The sequence below is a fragment of the Diadema antillarum genome, unplaced genomic scaffold (assembly GCF_040938485.1).
Source record: "Diadema antillarum isolate AM-2024a unplaced genomic scaffold, OU_Dant_1.0 scf00000110, whole genome shotgun sequence".
Classification (NCBI taxonomy): domain Eukaryota; kingdom Metazoa; phylum Echinodermata; class Echinoidea; order Diadematoida; family Diadematidae; genus Diadema; species Diadema antillarum.
In genome coordinates, this window is record NW_027270999.1 from 1,222,365 (window position 1) to 1,244,249 (window position 21,885).

The window sequence follows — 21,885 nt, forward strand, 5'->3', positions numbered from 1 at the left end:
AAAATGTAGCCATGAAAGCATCTCAATACGGTACAATGTAGTGGAGGAAATCACTGGAAGGCTGTGTGCTATGACATGATGATCTGCATCAGTGCTTCAGTAGCAATCATATTGTCATCTACATTGGTTGAATGATGTGGCAGTGACTGTGCAGTCATCGCTGGGGCCTGGAGACTGTCAGACACCTGCTCAGTTGTCTTGAGACCATCCTCACTGATTCCACTGGCTGTCACAGCACTGGAGACAACATCAAATTGGGCTGGTTGACCAGAGAAAACAGAACTATGGACCGGTTCCATAACTGTTCTTGGGGTTGATGGCATCCCAGGTGCACTTGATCCACTTTTAACCTGAGGCTCTTGTTCTGCAGAGGGAAGATCCTGTGTTTGAGGAGGTTTAGTCATCTTAACAACTGATGATTTCCTGTGTAGCTTGCGCTCAAGGTGAACATCATGTTTCTTTAGGAGATGACGTCTCAGACTAGGGAGATCAACAAATTCCTGCTCACACTCAGTACAGGGGTGTGGTTTCCTACCTATGTGGGTGAAGCAATGTTTGTCAAGATTTGCTTTCGTCAGGAATGCCTTGCCACATGCCTCACACACAAAGTCCCGGATATTGTTGTGCCAGTTTGTATGCACCTGTAGGTGTCTTCGTGTGCGGAAATTTTTCCGACAGATCTCACATGGATATGGTCTAATGTCTGCGTGAGTTCTCTGGTGGGCATACAGATTTGAGCATCGCTTGAAGCCTTTGCCACAAACATCACACTTATACCTGCACTCAGTGCTGTGAACAGTGTCGCAATGCTGCTTCAGGATTCCCTTGGATTTGAAGCTCCTACCACAAATTTCACAGAGATGAGATCTTCCAGTATGAACAGCTTCTTTGTGAGCACTGACTCGAAAGGGGTATTTAAACTTTTGGTGACAAATGTCACACTCATACTGACGACCTGGACCAGAGTGAACATGCATATTATGCTTGTCCAATGATGCTTTGGAATAGTAATTTTTGTCACAGTGACTGCAGGAAAACGTCTTCTCCTTTGTGTGCTCCCGATTCAAATGAGCTTCCATTTCTCTGCGGTTTACATGTCGTTTTCCACAAACTTTGCATGCATATTTGTCTCCATGGACGTTTTTATGGTAGTAGCATGATAATGCATTACGAAAGGTTTTGTAGCATATTTCGCATTGGAAAATCGTGCCATCGGCCTTCGTCTTGTGCATATATTTCACATGAGATTCGAACCCTAGAAGAGTGTCAAACACCTTGTTACAAGTACTACAAGTATATGAAATCCCAAAATGCTCATGGTGAATGTGTCGTTGGTGGTAATGTTGAGACTTGAAATGCTCATCACAAATCTCACACTGGTTCTGTATTTTCATACTACGATTCTTCTTTGACTTTGAAGAACTGCTGCTTACACCTTCTGAGGTTTCTGTTGGGGATACTTCAGTAACTGCTTCTTCCCCTGCTTGTGTCAGTTTATTGTCTTCAGTTCCTTCTGAAGACCTGCTGCTTACACCTTCTGAGGTTTCTGTTGGGGATACTTCAGTAACTGCTTCTTCCCCTGCTTGTGTCTGATTTCTGTCTTCATCTCCTTCCTGCTTTGCCTCCATTTCCTTATTCATCTCTAAATTTGTTGTGGTGGAGAGGGCAATCTCCACAGTGTGCCCAACTGCCTCCATGACTTGTGATTTAGTTTCAACAGTAATATCTGCATTTGCTTTTCTGATGTCTTGGAGCTTTATGGATAGCATACGCAAGTTTAATTTCTCTGGTGGTACTTTCCTGCAATCACCTTCCACGCCATTAGCAGACTCATGGTCTTGCGTAGTATCTCGCCAATCCAAGTCCATCACGATGTCTATATCACTACACTCCTCTGGTTGACTAGTGTTTGAGGGAGAGGTTCTGCTGCAGTTACTGATAGACCTAGCAATATTCCTCTCTTCAGTGGCCTCCACATTCCCTTTTCTTCTGACCTTTCTAGGTCTGCCTCTTTTATGTGACTTCAGTAATCGCTTTGACCGTCGTTTGCCAGACTCCACCTTGCTCACACAAACCTCAAGTTCCTGGTACATTGACAGTGTCTGTGCAAGACTTAACATATGCTCCTCTTGTAGATGTTTGATGATAGGTCCCTTGCCACTGTGAGTAAAGTCACAGCGATCACAAGCATAAGACTTCATTTGCTCTCTTCGGCTTGACTTCCTGACTTCATGGATCTGGGTCTTCATACTAGCTATGTCGCTCTTGGGAATCCTCAGATCATGGACCATTGCTAGTACCTCTGCAGGAGGAACATTGTGTACATTTCGGAGGTGTTTGATGATATATTTTCTTGCCCAATAAGTCTGGGCACATTGGTTGCAAGCATAGACTGATGGCACACGTTGTGCAGAACACCGCAGTCGATGAATATCATAGTCCCAGGTGTGCCTAAACCAGGTGTGGCAGTTCTGGCATTCTAGCCCTTTGTCATGTCTATCTACTCCCTCTGCATTTTCATTTGAGGTTACATTCTCTTTTTGGGTTATGTTCTCTTTTGGGGTTGCCTCCTCCTCACTTTGAAGGTCTTGATCCCAGAGAGCATAGCCATTGTCATCACTGGTATCATCATCCATTGCACCACTTCCATCTCTTGTGGAAGTCCCAGGATGCTCGGTGGGATACTCAGTACTTGACTGTGCAGTGACTTCTGGACAGCTATCTTTGGTCTCAATCTTAACATCAACTCCTGCAGATATCCTTTGCCTGTTGTCTTCATCACCAGGAACAAACCCTGGAGAGATAAATAAAAATCAAGAAACTGATAACAAAACCTACATAATGGCATTACACATACATTTCTATCACACAATACATTAGTACACAGTTAAGCACACCAACCTCAACAATGCCAAACTATGTAAACATTGATCCACTTCAAATGAACTAACCAGTCTGTGACAGTTTAAAAGTGAATTTTCTGCAACAGCATAAGTCACTAAAAACTAGAAATGTCGCTATGGCGACTGATGTCTCCGCCATAATGCATGATTTCCCCAACAGGCATATAGTACAATGTCTTCACAATGTGTGATCCATGACAGTTTCACATAACTGGCAAAATATTGAAATGACAGGTTTGTCAGAAATGTCTTGAACTGGGTTTGCTATAATTTTCTAAGAGTGCAGGTACACATATTTGGGGAATTGAGAATTTTTACTTGAATTCTGATGGACCTTTTTATAAGTTTATGCATTGAGTAATTTCCAAGGTATGAAGAAAGAGTGTAATGATGGTTAAAAAAAAATATATATATATATATGGGTGAGAATTTTGAACGATGTACAATTGCCAATTTTCGTACCTTATGACATTCTTTTCCTTAGAACACGCCAGGATGATCTAAGAAACCAGATTTTTTCATGTCATCTCAAAGATTGGTAAATTTCCTTTCAGGAAATATATGGTTTGGTTGACTTTTGCCTGATATTTTTCATTTCACAAGGACTTAAAGCGTAAAAATACGGTAAAAACGCTATTTTCACAATAATTTTTGTTTTTCAAACTAATGATGTGCATTTTTAATGGTACGTGGCATCTGATATCTGACCATGTTCTGGATCTGACATATCATGGGTATGTACCACAAAATTATAAGAACTTTATGAGCACGTATAAAATTACAGAGAACAATTAAAATATCAAAGTCCTAAACAGACGAACGTCCGTGGTGCTTTTATTTCTATCGCTGCTGCAAATTCTATTTGTTGTCCCAACTGTAACGTATACGAAAATTTGGTGTTCCACCTAATGAACATATCCTGCAAAAATTGTACGTCTGCTGGCTGTACATGGGACGTAATATTCTTTTATGCAAAATTATACTCAGTTTTCATCACGGACGTGCTTCCGCTATTTTCTAATAAAGATCGTAGCCCATGAAACGTTATTGGCGATATTGTTCTGAGTCGTAATCAACTAAGATCTAGCAACACGATAATATGTTTGTTTTGAGTTTCTGTCCATCCTTTGTCAAATAGGAACCAAAATTATATTTTTAGACGAACCTCCAAGAAAAAAAGAACGTCCGTGATGATTAAAACGTTTTCGAGTGGGACACCATCTTACTTCGATGGCGAAGGTGCATTTTACCTTTGGCTCTCTAGCCGAGGAGCTGCATGCCATTTTTGGAGCGGACTGAGGTTCGTCCGCAGTTTTTGGACCATGCAATTCACCAAAAACCAAGCATATAGTTAATATTTTCTCTGAAAATTCACCTCCTGAACCCCCTCTGAGCAATACATATGTTGTAAGGATGTCAAATTTCTTATAATTTGCATTGACAATACCGTTTCAAATTTTTGAAAGAGTTAGGAAGGCTAGGTACTCTCTGCCGATTAGTTATCAGTCCTGGAACATGACCCTAGTAGTAGAACGAACGTCCATGATAATTCCAGAGAACGTCCGTGACGTATGCAATCCCTCCGATAGGGATAACTTGTCCCGAAAGTGTCCTGTATTCTTTAAAACTTTTGGCTCGAATAGCGACAAATAAAGTTTTACAAAGTAGAAAATGAGTTTAGAGCAGTAGTTTCAGAATTTTTAAGGCGTTATGTGATCATGATGAACAAACAATTGAAAATTTACTCACAATTTTACGCTTGTTTTCCCTCTTATTATACAAAAAACAGCTAAACACTTAAAACAAAGTGATAGGAAAATGGAATCTTGCGTAATCTATAATTTCTGTGCGTTTAAATTTCTTTCTAATGAGGTTCTGGCGACAATTTGTACTGTTACAGGTTCTGAAAGTTTCGCTCACGGACGTTCTGTCCGAGGAAGGAAATTTCTGACAATTACAAGTATATCACTGCACATAAGATTAATGTTAGTTGAAAATATTACCAAATCACCGAGCCGCTCATACCCGAAAGTGAAAAGCGTTCAGCACTCAATTTACCTGTAATAACAAACGGAAAACGTTGTTTTCACGGATGTTCGTAGGTTGAATAAGTCAGTGGATTACATAGTAGGAGAAAGAGGATCAGTGCCACTTTTTAGTGACAGGTGCTCTAAGTGTTTATCTTTTGAGTATGGTAGCTGCCGTCTCAAACAGAACACATCCAGTTTTGGTCTCCATAACGGACGTTCGCTGTAATTGTCATGATACTAAATGCCTTAATTCATTCTTATTTTTCTCTTCATGACGACTTTTCTCTCATTCCCTCAATAGCCTGAACATGCTGCGACCAAATAGAAAACAAAAAACAAAACAAAACAAACCAAAACAAATCCGAAAAGTGCTACGCAATCACATTCAGGATAATGACGGAAGAAGTCTGTAATGAGCATGTGTTGAAAAAGAAACGGAAAAGTTTCAAAAGGACGTGGAAGCAGTTGAATGAAAATGACTGAGAAACAGAGAAGGGAATCGAGCTCCAACACACAGAGAAAAGAATTGCCAGTGCACTCCCGTTATACCAAATTCTTCTGGAGAAGTTTTTGTTTGTTTATGTTTTTTATTCATCGAAATGCCGTCACAAGCGAACAAAAATCATGCAGTATACAATTATTGATTGATGAAAACACACAAATCCTCCGCTTATCATCACATGATGTTGTTTTATACTCATCAATGAAAAGCAATATTCATTTGTAATTTTTTCCAAGACTTATTTTTTTTTTCATTTTACATTTAAGAGACAGAGAGATCGTCAATTTGTTTGTGCATTTGTGCTTACTTTGAAAACACATGTTAAAAAAAGTAATGATTAAGAATAGGTTTAAGGTTGCACTTTGATACCTTCGCTCTTCCAAAGATTGGTTACTCCGATGTCCAAAGGTTTGTTATTCCAAAATGAAAAACAAAAATTGTAGTTAATTCAGGAGGTTTGTCATTAGAAATGTTCTTCGAAAAATAGATATTAAGGATAATTGTTTTTAGGTCCGTTCTTCTAAAAGTGGAATGGGCCTAATATTCGTTTAGGTGAAAACGGTTATTATGAGGTTTTGAACTTGGAGGACTTTAGTTGTTAACTTGTTTCCCCACATTTGGATAAGCGAACATAATTTGTCATGTTCCAATTAATAAGCCTTTCGGTTAACCTTCGGAGATTCCTATCATTTACCGTATAAAAAAGCGTCATGATTATACGAACTCTATCAATTTTTGTATTGACAAACTGTATGAATAACGAGCCTCCGAAATGACGCGCTACAAAAGGTTTGTTATAACAAACCATATTATATAATATCGAAGTCACAAACATCCATCCAAGTTAAATGGACTTATAATGGACTTGTTATGACGAAACTTTGCAGTATCGAACCAATTATCACTTCTGACTAATATAATAACACAAATTCTCCGCGATAACAGTGTGTAACACAAGGAGCAAACACAGAGGGATTTCTTCCTAACGTATTCGTTTGCCCTCCCCAGCTAAACTTCGTATTTCTATAACGGAGCACATTTCTGTTGTTTTTCTATATTAATTCTTTGTCATAATTTTAGCTGTGACCATGTTCGTTATATAAAAAGCAAATTTTGCATTGTAGACTTTATAATTATAACAACTTTAGGACCTGAATATTTACTTCATGAAAACGAAATTTTGATAAATATATTCGTTCTCAAGGATGGACTACGTCACTGAGATTACACGTACGTTTGTACGTTCATTTACGAGAGATGGAAAAATTGTTTTCTTTGATTCCCCAGTATGAGAGTTAAAAAAGCTTATATAATTGAGAATTGGTAATATCTATTCAGGATTTTGCAGAGGAGTTTGTTCTCGACATGAAATTGCTGTTTGTTGAGAGTAGAATGCGTTTCCAACTCAAGAGAGCTGCATTGTTCAATATCTTGTTTGTTCCGAACGTCCGTGAGCTACATGCGAACCTCCGTGATGAAAACTATGCTATGTTTGTTGGGTTATAGAGACTGCCCAGATGAGATACATCTTAAAAAGGTATATTATTATTTGGGAGTGAGGATTAAAGTATGGGATAGTGAAATAAGAGGTGAAAATATTGAGTTTCTGTAAAATGCGCGTAAAGTTAAGAAAGTGTTTAGCGGAAGAGCAATATTTCCACAGAAATGACGAATTTAGTTAAATCATCAGTTGTCTACCATTACGAACAGGTTAAGAGTACAAGCTTAATATTCTGCAATCACGTACACCTGTCCCTTAAGATATTTCGTCAGGATTTTGAACTGAATCAGATCTTTGGAAACTATGCTAAATGGTATTCAAATGTATGTGCAGTACTATTCCTCACGGACGTTCGCTGCTCTGGACATGGTAAACTTCAGCGATGAATAAAAACTTGTTCCTCTGGGAAAATCCTAGTATAATTGGGTTCATATTAAAGCTTGAGTTATACTCTTTCAGGTAAGATGAATGATTTGGAGAATGTCCTACTTTTTAAATTTTGCCTTGTTTTGGCTCAATTGTACATCGTTCAAAATTCTGACCCATATATATACATATATATATATATATATATATATATATTTTTTTTTTTTTTTTGGGGGGGGGATTGAAACCTGTCCTTTGACCCTTAACCTTTGACCTTTGACCTTCTGGCTGGAAATTTAGACGAGAATCTCCATTAGGTAGTGCATGTATTAAGTTTTGAAACTAATAATGCAAGCATTGATATACTAGTATATGAGGGAAATAGTAAAATTTTGAGGGGTTGACCTTAACCTTTGACCCCTGACTATTGACCCCTGACCCTTAAATTCCTTATATAATCCCTGCCAGTCAGTACATGCGTATGTACCAAGTTCCATGAAGATACATTGAACAATTTGTGAGAAAAGTGATATTGCAACATTTTCACCTAACCTTTGACCTTTTCACCTTTGACCTTATGGCATGAAATTCTCCCTGGAGAATCTTTATGCAGTAGTACATGTCCACACCAAGTTTCAAGAAAATACCTTTGGGCATTGCATAGATATGGGGGAAATTGCAACATTTGTAGCATCTGACCTTGACCTTTTGACCTTTGACCTCTTGCCAATATCACTCAAATCTACTCAACTAGTTGTCCCATCATACATCATCCTTGGACAAAGTTTGGTGAAAGCTGCTTCATCCAGTTTTGAGTTATCACGTAAACAGATAAATTTTTGGATTTGACCTTGATCTTTGACCTTTGACCTCTGTCGAATTTCACTGAAAAACTAATCAAGTAATATTGTCCCAACATACATTATCCTCCAATAAAGTTTGGTGAAATTTGCTCCATCCAGTCTTGAGTTATCGAGTAAACGGATACAATTTCATAATTTGACCTTGACCTTTGACCTCTAGTCGATTTCACCCAAAATCTAATCAAATAATTGCCCCATCATACTTAATACTTGGACCAAGTTTGGTAAAATTCCAGTAAATATTACTCAAGTTATCGCGTAAACGAAAGCGGACGGACGTATGTACGTACGTACGGACGGACGGACGGACCACCTGAAGACATAATGCCTCCGGCACCACTTCGTGGCGGAGGCATAAAAAAAGCTGTTGAAAACCTATTTGTTCTAAAAGTATGACCTTTTCACAGCTCTTACTTAATTCTACTGCTAACGATCTGATAAGTTTATTTGCTTTGATTTTTCTGTCATTTGATTTGATTTGTAAATATTTTTGATATCTTGTACAATGTGTCTTGTTGAAGTTGTTAAATTTAACCCTGTAAAAAGGCACCATATGGTGGTTATTATTATAATTACTACATTGTATTATCATAAATTATAAAATGGGTTCAAGAATGTAGCCAATAGGAAGTGCTGAAATGAGTCACGCGTGCTTTGGTTATTTTAGTCCCATTGCACTGCGTGTTAAATGCTATTGCCGATCGTCTGTGCGCGCGGCGGCTCCTTTGAATTGCATGCATACGCGCTGTCAATCCTGTAAACAACTTCTAGTTCGTCGGGCCGCCGGCCGGCCGCCCTTTCTTGTGCATAACATGTGTGGTGTACGTATACTCTTATACGTACAGTACTTATATGTGCGGAATTTTGGGACGAACATCTTCGGACATCTTGACCTACAAAGGTACATGAAAAATGCTGTTAGTTTTCGACCCATTTTATAAAACAAATGATGCACAGGATTATTTCGTGGCGTTAGTGGAGATGCAGTTCACTCTCGGGTATTTACAACGTAATGCAACATGCACTCGGCTTCGCCTCGTGCATGTTTCACAACTGTAAATACCCTCGAGTGCGCTACATCTCCACTAGCGCACTCTATCCTGTGCATCATTTGTATATAATTTAGCACTCAGCCACTTTGGTCACATAGTATGATGACAAAACAACCGTCTTGGAAAAGTAACTCTTCAAGGGAAAATTGAAGGCTTAAGAAGAAGAGGGTGATAAAGACCAAGGTGGATTGATAGAATATCCTATGTTGGTAAACCCCTATCAACTGTTTGTCAACTTTCTGCTGACCATAAAAAGTGGAGACTAATACTGGAAGTCAGGAACTGTCAACCATGAAAGAAAAGTACTGTCAAGCAAGCAAGTAATAAGTCATCTGAAACAAAACTAGAATAGCACTCGGGTAGCGCAGATTTTCACCAAGTCAGCAGCTCATTTCCACCCTTACATGCATGCTATTCCCAATACAGCTGTACATTAAAGCCTTTCGTTTATACGTCATCAGCTTCCAGCTGTGCGGTGCCTTCTCCAAGCAGAGCATGCACTTTTGTGCACATACAGTATGTCATTGACCTTACGTGCCTAAAGATAAAAAATCCTTCAAAAATCCCCCAAAATTTCCAGATTACTACCAAAATAATTGTTCCTTGTGTGATTATCAACTTTCCTGCATGTATCATTCAAATTCTTTCACAACATTTTGAGTTATCAAACAGACAAACCAATCGCTGATCACTCGACCTCCTTTCTTGGAGGAGACCTGTAATGATTGGATTAGTCCAAAGAGATTTTTCTCCTCCTCACCACTAGAGGGCGGACTCTACAATGGAGTCAGTGATTTCATGGGGGCCGCCATATACCACTTAGTAATGGCGGACTTTGCGTACTAAGTATTCATTTCTACAGCGCGTATTACGCGAACTCCTGAACTTTTACGCGAGTACGCACTTGATTTTGGCTGCTCCTCGGTTGCTCGTTTGCTAGCGTGTTAGCACGAGGGGTGAGCCTACCGCCTCGTTGTCATCCAATGCTCCCCTTGCGCTCACAAAACAATGGTACAGGGCATATGAAGACCCCACACTCTAGCAGTCACTGGGAAAAATCTCTTTGGATCAATCAGACATCTACAGACATCTATAAGTCCAAATTGACGGATAAGATGATGATGGTTATGGTATGAAGATGTTAATACAATGGAAGATATAATGAATAAACCAGGGATTATGACATTAACCCATTAACGACGAGTCCCGAGTATACTCGGCCAGGCGTCTATGGGAAAGGCGTGTTGTAGCAAAATCAATCTCTCCTCAACGGGTTAAAGTACTGACCTGTGAACTGAGACTTGTTCTCTTGTGATGCTGCCTGTACTTGAATGCTCACTGCTCCCGTGTGGTACAGGAAATGGGCAACAGCGTTTTTGTCTATTATAAATAAAGATAAGAAGAGAGGGAGAGAGAGAAGCATATATTAATTTCTCATTTCAAAAGACTGTATCTACTGTAATAAACATTGGAAATGCACCTTGCAAATAAAGTACAGTTGCACTGTCTAAAAATGTATCATGTTGAACAGCATCACAGTATACACGCTTCCACAACATGGTTCGGGAATCAAAACTTTAGAACCAATTTCAAACACAAGATGTTTGTTGCGATGTATTAAGAGAAATGTCTGACATGGGATATTGTAGTACGGGAAGATCAAATGTATGTAGCGTTAATTATATTTGAAATTCCATGCTTGAGACTGTTTGAAAACCTGCTACAACTGTATATATATTAAATCTGCCTCTGAAAATAAATATGAACTACTTTACATGTTTTGTGAGGGATTGTGGCAAGATGGAACCACTAAAGAGACAAGAACCAGTGGTAGCTCAACAAAGGTTCATTAAGGCAAAATTGATCCAAAATCAAAATAACAATTATGAGTGTGATTATCATGGCAAGAAAAGGTAATTGAAGAATTGTTTTGGGGATGTAGGAGGGGACAGAGGGCATCCAGGTCACTCACCTTTGTCAGATGCATTGTGGGCCAACAACCTCTCACCCACCGCCTTGCTCTCCGATACAAAACATGTCGCAATAGTGCTGTGATCTGCATTCCTGAGTAGGAACTCCAAAACACTAGGGGCTCCTGCATGGAATATACAAATTAAGAAATTCAAAAATGGTAAGCTCTGTCATGCTTCTTTAGGGGAGAGGGGTATTGAATAATTGAATATCCAACTCTGCTAAAATATTACTGTAGTGTAATATCTTTTTTAACTGCTTACAGTTTATCAAAGATCTTTTTTTTTAATTCCGCAGTCATCTGCATAGTCACCCATAGCCCCATAAAGTCTGACATCATTTTGTCTTTATAGAGAAAAAATATAATCAGAACTAGCCTGATCTTGTGAATATACTCCAAATTGATTAGAATATTCCATACTGATAGAGTACCAGAACTGTAAAAGTGGACATTTTTGCAGGGTTGAAATTTTGGCACTTTTCCTGCAACTTGATACTAGCATAAAAATAAAAGCATGCAAATATTTTTGCTCGACATATGTTTCAGTAGTTGATGTGAGGATTATGCAGAATTAAAAATATGTGAAAATTTTCTTTCATACCAGGTTGAGCATGAAAAATTCGTCGCACGAAAATATCCACACGCTTCTACAGAAAGTGAGTAGGCCTACTCACATTTGACAATAAACTAATCACTTTGTGAATTTCGCCTTCCAACAGAGGTTGGGTACCTTCTGTGCAAGCATCCTGCTGCATTCAGTGCAGGCAGTGTGCACACATGCAAGCCATGCAATAAAAAGGTATGTATACAGAGATATCCACCCGTGCGTCCACAAGGTCAATCTGAAAGTCCCACAGCATGCCTGGCGTGCCCTCTGTCCACTCTGGACGCAGTAGAACGCTTGAACAACAGGCACCCAAAAGATGGCAGAATTCACAAAGAAAGTGAACCTGTAATACCTACAAAGTTATAAAATTGCTGAAAATCAAGTATACCCACCTATCAGTGTGAAATATGGTTAATTCGGAACACATGCGTAAGTTCAGATTACAGTGTAGTTCTGATTTTATTTTTCTCTTCACAAATATTTGTAAAATGATGCACATTACATATAAGGTTCATGCCAATCATGGTGCTGATTCATGCATGGAGAGGCAAGAGCCACAGAAAAAAAGCACAGAAAATTTGAGTGAAATCATGCAGTATAGGAGTGGCAGCCCTGCATGTAGGGAATCCGCTGGCATGTGGCACCCATGTTTCAGTGGCTCCATTCACATTGGTCGCTTAACCCTGATTTTTCTCGAAGCGCAGAATCTTCTCTTCATCATGGAATAGACAAGTGTGTTTCAGAAAAATATTGTGAAAACCTGAGGCAATGGTAGTCAGATGTGAGATGGATGATCAGTGAACATGGGGCCTCATGAGCACTAAACATCTCACCCTGAATATATGCACGGCCATCCAGAGTGCCCATGAGGAGGAGGAGGAGGAGGATACTTATGAGTAGGAGTCATCCGCCCCATGAGTGGTAGCGGGTCTCCCAGGTTGAGAAGTCTCTGACTCTGGGCCCCATCCTATAAAGACTTCAAATCAATCACAAGTCCCCAAATCAATCACAACTTGAGTGCAGCTTTCAAGAGACTTGTGCTTGATTTTCTATCACAAGTTTTATAAAAAAGGGCCCAAGCCCCAAGGCTGGGTCAGGCGAATCCCAGTACTTGAAGCTGAAGTATATTAGACATTTAATTTAGGCCTAGGGTCTAGACCTACCAGTATATGATTTCTAATGACGTTAGTACATGATTGTAGCCGACTCAAAAGTCAAGGAGTAGCCCGACCAAAATGCACATTTGGCCCTGCCCCGGGCCTTGTGTCACCTACGACTTGCTGAGCAGCGACTGGACAGAAAAATTTGTCTGTTCGGAGGAGTCTTTTATTTTTAGGTGATCTGAGTATCCTCTCGGATCACCTTCTGTATCTGTACTGATTCTTTGTTCTTCTTCTTCTTCTTTTTCTTTTTCTTCTTTCTCCTCAAAAGTTGTGCAGAGGTAAGCTCAGAAAGTCCTGAGACTATCACTTTCAAACTTATACCATGTATGTATCATGTCCCAAAGACAACAAATCTAATGTATCAATGTGATCAGTCGACCGTGACGTCACTATGACGTCATTATATGAAAACACATTCTCAATCATATCTCATTAATGGAATGGAATTTTTCAATGAAATTTACGTCATATATATTTTAAGTTATGCGCATTCTACTCATATTCTCAAAATTTCATATCTACTCTTAAAACGTGCGCGTACGCGCGCGTTGAAATATTTGTATGTTCCAATCTTTTGTCAATTTTCGTCCAAATTTCAATATGTTGTAGCTTATTACATGGTCTTTCAGTCATATAATAACATTTTGGTGGGATGACGGCATCACCTCGTAAAAAGGGATTGAAAGTAACATTGTCAAATTTGACCAGTTTACGTGTTATCTTCATGGGAGTGCAGTTTTTTCTGGAAATGAAAACTGACATGACTATCTTTATCGAGCACTAGCTCACTTATGCTTCAGTGAATTTCTCCCATATTTTGGTATGTTGTAGCTGAGACTTTGGGCTGTCGTGAGTGTGCCCTTCGTTTTTTCATACGGAGTCGGCATCACGTCCAAAAACTTGGTTGAAATTAAAGCTTAATATCTTCGATGTATTGAAATATTTCTTTCTTTCTGCAACTTTCTTTGCAATAACTCAAGAAAAACATACCCTATCACCACCATATTTTGCAGATGTTTAGTTCATGTCACGTACATTATTTCACAAAATAACAACTACTTGATCAGACACCATCTTGGGTATGTAAATTAGGGTCAAAGGTCATAGATGTTTCATCCTGTATCTTGGTGAATACATGTCCTATCTTTCCCATATTTTGCACACGTAAAGACCATGTTACAAGGATCATTTCACAAAATAACCATTTTGGCTCAGAGGCCATCTTGTCTGTGCAAAGTGGGGTCAAAGGTCATATGTACTTCTTCCTGTATCTTCGTTATGACGTGTTATCTCTATGGCAGGGAATTTTTCTAGATGTGAAAATTGACATGATTGTCTTTATCGACGACTAGCTCACTTAGCCTTCGGTGAATTTCTTCCAGATTTTAGTATGTTGTAGCCAATTTAATACTTTTTAAGTTTTGTTCAATCAAAGTTTTAATCGGATGATGTCTTCACCTCGTGAAAATGGATATAGTGTAACCTTGCCAAATTTAACCAGTTTACGTGTTATCTCTATGGGAGGGAATTTTTCTGGAAATGAAAATTGACATGACGGTCTTTATCGAGCACTAGCTCACTTACTCTTTGGTGAATTTCTTCCAGATTTTAATATGTTGTAGCTGAGACTTTGGGCTATCGTCAGGGTTCTCTCCATTTTTTCATACGACGCCGAGATCACATCAAAAAACTTGGTTGAAATTAAAGCTTATCTTCGATGTATTGATATATTTCTTTCTGCAACTTTCTTTGCAATAACTGATGTGAAAAACAGCCCCTATCATCCCCATATTTTGCACATGTTTAGTTCATGTCACGTACATTATTTCATAAAATAACAACTACTTGATCAGAGACCATCTTGGGTATATAAATTAGAGTCAAAGGTCATAAATGTTTCAACCTGTATCTTGGTGAATACATGTCCTATCTTTCCCATATTTTGCACACGCAAAGACCTTGTTACAAGAATCATTTCACAAAATAACCACTTTTTGCTCAGATGCCATCTTGGCTGTGCAAAGTTGGGTCAATGGTCAAATATACTTCATTCTGTATCTTCGTTATAGTGTATACCGAATTTGGTACCAAAGATGGCAGACCTGACTCTCTTTTTCTAAATGAGAATCCAAATATCACACGGCCAATGTCTCTAAACACAGATGAAACCTATATGGTCATGCCTATTGCAATCAGGACTCGAATCATTGATTAAAAAAAAAAAAATCGGATCACCTAATTTGTCAGTCTTGACAAATTCCAAGTCTAGTTTTGATGTTATCGCTCTCCTCTGTAGACAGACAGAAGGTTGCCGGTTGTCAGTCTACCTAAACAGAAAGATCCGTTGTCTAGGGTCGTCTTTTGTTTTTTTAACGTCATCGGCATCGCTCTCCTATCATGAAGCCAGACGCAGTCTCGGCGGAACATATTCCACACCCCAACGACTAGACGTCCAGATATACACATGTACCGTACAGGCTTACACTAGTCACTCCAGTTACAGATCGACCTTTCGGTCAAAGCAGCGACAGGATTGTGTATCTAGACCCCCTATATTATAGCCCAACCAGACGCTGTTAGTACGCTGTGCGATTGACAGCAACTGGGCTGTGTTGTGTCTAGTTACCCCTATAAAACTTTACAAACGCACACTACACATGATAATACCTCTACTCTATGTCTCTACGGTAACTGAATTGCTTGCCTAAACGTTAGAGGGCAAGTCCAAGATAATGTCCCCTCAGATGCTCAAAATTCATCTTGATCTAATCAAAAAGTTATTGATATCATGTTGTAGCCAAAGAATTAAATCGTATATTTCCAGCAAAGAAAATATTGAATTATGCAAATTTATGCAAGAAATATGGCCTTAATTTGCATAAATTAAAAACAAACCTTACGTATGGGACAAATCAAAAATATTCATCTAAAATCAGTTGAATTTGTCCTTGACCTAGTATAATTTCCAATTGGTAAGACAAGGTCAGCACATTAATTATGCAAATTATGCACTTTCCCAGAACGAAGTGTCCCATACGTAAGGATTTGAGTATGTTTTTTAAAGTTTTTTCTTAAGATTTCTAACATTGACCAATCAAACTTTAGGAAGTTCTAATTTATTAATTTTAACTCCAGATTAGCAAAACTACATGTCAAAATTTAATTAGTCCTTCATCTTATAACTATTTAAGTTTGCTACGTATGGGACAAATGCCTTACGTATGGGACATTACATGCAAAGTGAATGGGAAAACCGCCTTTTGACGTGGATGCTATTATGTCCTTACATTTGTTTGGTTAATGGATATCTTTGCACCTACTCTGAAGGATATGTCTATACATTGTATATCTGCCTCTCCTACTCAGTTGACCTCAGGGAGAGTGTAAGAACAGCATTATTGAGTCATTCTATGATTAAGAAAGGAAAATAAAGAATATTCATTTATACATGTATTTTATTATTTTCATTACAGGCTGGGCAGCTGGCCTTCAATTAACATTCCTCCTTTTAACATATTGATATTGGACATTTTCTTAATTCAGTTATCATTTTCAGCTTTACCTCTCTAATGACTTTGTCCAAGAGAATGGGATTCTCTGAGTGTCATTTTAGGTGCAGTACACTGTTCAGCATGTACTACAGGCTGAACAGCCTCAAAAGGGAAATCAAAACAATTGTGCTTGTGGTGCTCATCAATGACAACATTACCGATCTTACTGAAAAGAAAAATGAATTGAGGTGACAGCAGGTAACTTCAATGTCATTACTAGAGTTGATAGCAGAGGAAAAACCCTACGAGAATACTTTTTATTTTGATATGATGTTTAATATTTCAACTGCACACCCTCAGAATATATCATGACTTATCAAGGCCATGAACATGATTTCTGAAAATCCTGTAAAATGAAGACTTCTGTAGTTTACATTGCCATGAACCACAATATCAATACTGGTTCTGTGGTTGGAGTGCTAAAAACACAAATTACACAAACAAATAGGGAATTCAGTTTTCTTTTCTATTTTGTGTTTGAAGAGACAGATGTGCTCTGAGACACCTTCATCAACTCATACTTACTTTGTAGATGGTCCCCACATCTACACAATTATCAACCAGCATTGCAATCTGGTAGTGTATGATCAAATGAGGTTATTAGAATTTATCAAAATTGTAAGTTTCAGATCAGTGAATTACTTAAAGTGTTTCAAATCTAGAATTACATTTTCTCTTAAGATTTGAATGTACAATTAATGATAATCTTTCCTGTATCACTTCACAAGCATGTACAAAGTAAACACAAATTTTGTCATCTTTGGTAGCATAGACCTGAAGCCAAGCAATTTGAAAAAAAGTGTGCCAGCATTGGTACATACATTCTTCTATCTCTTTGTTCTACCACAGCTTTTAAAATCTAAAAGTTTCATTAAAATTTGATTGATTTTGCAGAAGCTAAAATTCACATGGCAAAACATGATGATTACAGAGCAAAATGAGTTACTCTTGCTGTTGTTTTTTTGTGCTGCATTTCAAACAATTATAAAGCTCTATAAAAACTTAGACAACTTGCAAGGTAAGCCTAGAACTACTGAAAGTACCCACTTCAAACTGTATAAAATTTGCAAATTACACTATACATGACATTTGATTTTACAGTTGAAATTATTAAGACTACAAATTAGTCATGGTACATGTGTATGTATGCTACATCAAGGTCACAAGCTAGAATTTGCACATTTTTTTCTTCATTTGATAAAAAATATTGACCAGAGTATTACAAATGGGCTAGAAATAGAGTGTCAGTATATGTTTACTGTATCTGTATACCAGACATCATGAGGACAGTGTTAATGCATGATGAAATCCATTTTGAACTAAGACATATTAATTGTAAATTGGTAATTACTTTTATTTGTCTTATTTTAGCTTTTGTTGGGTACCTGAACCGGGAAAGTACCCACTTAGAAGTCTATTTCATTTGTTACATGTTGTACAGGTAGTATGATTTGTGGAACTGAATATGACACTATGGGGAAATTTACGGTCATTCCCATGAATACACTTGTGCACTAAAGACAAATGTCCCATACATAAGTTGAGCCATGTCCCATACGTAAGGTGTACTTTCGTTAATTAAACCAACTTCATGAAAATATGCTTTATTCTTTTGCAGTGAAACTTTGCTGAAAGATACTTCAGTATTGTACCTTTCTTCACTTCTAAACAGAACTTCATCAGTAAGGTACTTTCAGAGAATTTTCAATTCAAACTTTATTTTGAAAAATCCAGTTTTTCTCTGGTCCCATACGTAAGTTGCCATATTTTTCTTAATAAAATAATTAACCCAAGGTCAAATGACATCAAACTTAAACACATTATTCTTCTCAGGGCTACCAGTCCTCCTGATGATAAACAGTAAAATCCAAGTGCTCCTTCATTATTTTTCGGAGGTTTGAAATCTCTGAATGTCCCATACGTAAGGTGCGCGATATCTTGGACTTGCCCTAGACTAGAATTCTAACGTTAGATTCCCTATTACTAACAAGTACTCTACAGATTTTTATTTCTACTGTTCTAGAAGTAGAACTGACAGTTTGCCCTTCTTACTTGAATAAACATAGTTCCACTAGAAAAGCACTCTGAGAGCACAGACCTCCGCCAAGCATGCAGCTCATTTCCACCACTGACCTTGTTCTTCCACAGAGATATCAGTGATTTCCACCCATAAGTGCTTATAGCATTGTGTGCTGAAAGTCACCCAATTTCCCAATATAGAAGTAGAACTCGAAGTCTTTGTTACAAACCCTGTCAGAGCTACCAAGTCTCACGCATTCTGCGCGAGACTCAAGCATTTAGGGGCCATCTCACGATCTCACGCATGGCACCCATTTTTCTCACGCATTGGGTGAAGTCTGCAACTTGGGCCTATGATAATGAGCATAGCTCAAAAAATTAAAGTGATAATTGCAAATGAAGGTATATATTTCCCTTTTGTCTTTCAAAATAAGTAAAAAATAGTCACTTAAGTATGCACCTCATTGACCTGATCGCACCATTAAGAGCTAAAAATTGAAAAAGCTCCCTACCGTGGGAGGCCACAGGGGAAAAAAATCCCTCCCACACCCTCGCTCGCGCGCACATTCGCATGCCGAGTCATGAAAATCTCATTCATAAGATTTTTTTGAACTTGGCATCCCTGCCCTGTAGTAGTAGCGCCCCCTAGCGGCTTCATCCTAACCCCCCTGGCCCTGTCTATTACAAGGGGAGGTATAAAAGGGATTGCCTGTGTGCGCATCCCTCAGTTGTGAACTGGAACATGATACTGAAAGAAGCTACATAGTAGTATAGTCTAGTACACTGACTGAACTCAAGTACAAACAAGATAGATTTGCAACTAACCATGTTAACCAGTAACAGTGGTAAGTGTTACCGTTACTACCGTTACTACAACAACCCTCAGCTGCATGACTCGGCGCGCCTCAGATCGCCCTTGAACCTTGAAATGATAATCCCTGCAGCTCCAAGGCAGTGGAAGCTAAACTGGGATGGGCTGTGGAAAGACGACATTGGCCGACGGCGCGGTGCATGAAAGTGCTATTATACAGATGTAGCTATTTACAATAAAATGTCATGTGCGTGCAAATAAAAATGAGACTGCCAACCCAGGCTTATTTACAGCATTTTGGACCTACAGGAAACCTGTATGCTGTAGGACCCTAGCAGAAGTAGAGCACGCACTGGAGTAAGTGCGCGCAAGCAAACCTCAAATACGCGCAGCCTGAACTCCCTCTGACCCTACCTAGGCCTACCAAAATATCGAAATCCTTCATAAATTCCCCCAAATTCTCGATCACTACCAAAAGTTAATCGTTTGTTACTTTTACTTGTGTCATTCTCAAACACTTTCCTGCAAGTTTCATCCCAATCCGTTAAATTTAACTAAATTTAAATTTACTTTTTGAGTTATTTTGCACACGGACAAACTAACGAACTATCATGACTATCTAACGAACTAACTAACAAACAAACCAACGGTATTTAAACGGAAACATAACCTCCTCCTTTGGCGGAGGTAATAAATTCCTAATTCCCTGACCTAACTATAGTTTATAGCTAGAGTCTCTAGATAGTACTAGTAAATCTAGACAATGTAATTGTAAACTTTAGATTAAAGATTACACAACGCTGTACCTTATTGGTGGGACCAAGGAATCAAGGAGGTAGTAAAGTGGATGCAGCGGAGGCAAGGACCTCTGAGAGGCTCTGCTCGGTCGAGTCGACAAGAATTTTAGCGAGAAAAGTACCAGAGATAGTACTGCCAGTTGTTGTAAATGGATAAGTCACTAGTGTACCGTGTATAGATTTGCTATAACAGTTAGATTTTATACTCACCATCTTCCTCTTTCACTGGAACTGGAATCGACATCGTCGCACACCTCACCTGTGTCTAACGCTAAACGTTACTTAGCATGCAAAGAGCCAACTGCGACCAGCCCCAACGTGCAGCGGCGCCGCGGGGTCTCCGGGGCGCGATAGAGTACACAATGCACGCAGCGCATAGTGGTGTCGATCGTACCAGGGAGGTGAGGCCTCCCTGATCGTACGTACTCGTACGTACATTGTGGCATCAAAGATTGTAAACATTGAATAGCAGCGTGGAAACGTAGGCTACTCATGCATTTTGTACATGATATAGCACGTGGTGCATGTCGTAGTCTTGGCGCAGACTCCTTTACGACCAACAAGGGTTTACTCCTGCAGTCAATAGATGGGATGATCCTACACTAGGATCTTTGGGTGCGTCAGGCTGCGTTCACATAGAAGTATACTATTCGGGTATTCGGGCTCGTTTTCCGAGGGCACGCAAATAGCTTGAATCGAACGATAGGATTTCCTCACACCGGTTCACATTAAGAGGTCACTATTCGAAAGTACCGAATAGCTGCGAAAAGTATAGCAAAGTGGGAATCGAACTTGTTCGATTTTCTTCCAGCGTATACCGTCTCTCGTTTATGAAATAATGACACTTAAATTGGTATGGATTTGCCCTTCAGCAAAAATAAGCATGTAGACTGACATTCTGATGCAGTTAGATTTGCTGCGATGTACGTGATAGGAGGAAGAAATCCTCACTACATGGGATGGTGAGTTGATGGTGCGGGTGATGTGTATTCGGTGCTCGAATAGCGAATAGCGAATAGCCAATACCGAATACTTCTATGTGAACGCAGCCTAATTAAAGGTGCATGGTCCCCGGTTCAAAACCACTAAATATGTACAATTTAGTGAAATACTTGTCGCAATAGTTTTACCAAAGAAAAAATAAAGCAACGACCGATTGTCATAAGTTTCGGGTAATAGTTACCGTTAGTACATTATTAACTAGAACTGCCGAGAATTTGAACTTCCAGTTATGATTCTTTCGGAAGTTATGCATTCATAAAGATGGTAAACCCGCCAAAAAAAGCATGTCGCAAATTAATAGTTTTGCCGATATGTTACTATTATGCAAATGAAAGCATGATCTTTTTTCATTAAAACTTGTTCTAAGGCAAATTAAGCCATTTGCCTACACGTTAGAATAAAAAGAAATATAATTGAAAACTGTTCAGTTGAATTATTTTACAAGTCAAATTTGTCGCAAAGGCCTGTGAAACATACGTTACCATGATTTCAAGTGTTCCTTTAAAACATTCCCTGGGGCTGAAATTGTGAATTATCCGTCCTAAAAACTTAGAAAATGTCTCGTCCAATGCTGTAAACAATAGTTGTGCCACCTGGTTATCTGCTGCAGAGAAAAAGCTTCAAGCACTAATATTGTGTCAGACCGTATGGTTAAGAAATGAAACATACGTTACCACCGCTATGGAAAATTAAAAAAGAAAATGTTACAAGGAAGATGCCAAACATAGGCATACGGTGCCCCAATC

At 38.8% G+C, this 21,885-nt stretch overlaps 1 protein-coding gene across 1 annotated transcript; it reads right to left on the minus strand.

Annotated features, from left to right (window-relative positions):
* Positions 1–64: 64 nt before the first annotated feature.
* Positions 65–20,401, minus strand: LOC139719425 (uncharacterized). The gene is made up of 4 exons (XM_071630841.1): positions 20,348–20,401; positions 11,190–11,312; positions 10,505–10,597; positions 65–2,794 (listed from the first exon to the last, which is right to left on the minus strand). Exons 1-4 carry the CDS (start codon positions 20,379–20,381, stop codon positions 69–71), a joined length of 2,976 nt encoding a protein of 991 aa, XP_071486942.1. The 5' UTR covers positions 20,382–20,401; the 3' UTR covers positions 65–68.
* Between the last annotated feature and the right edge of the window lie 1,484 nt (positions 20,402–21,885).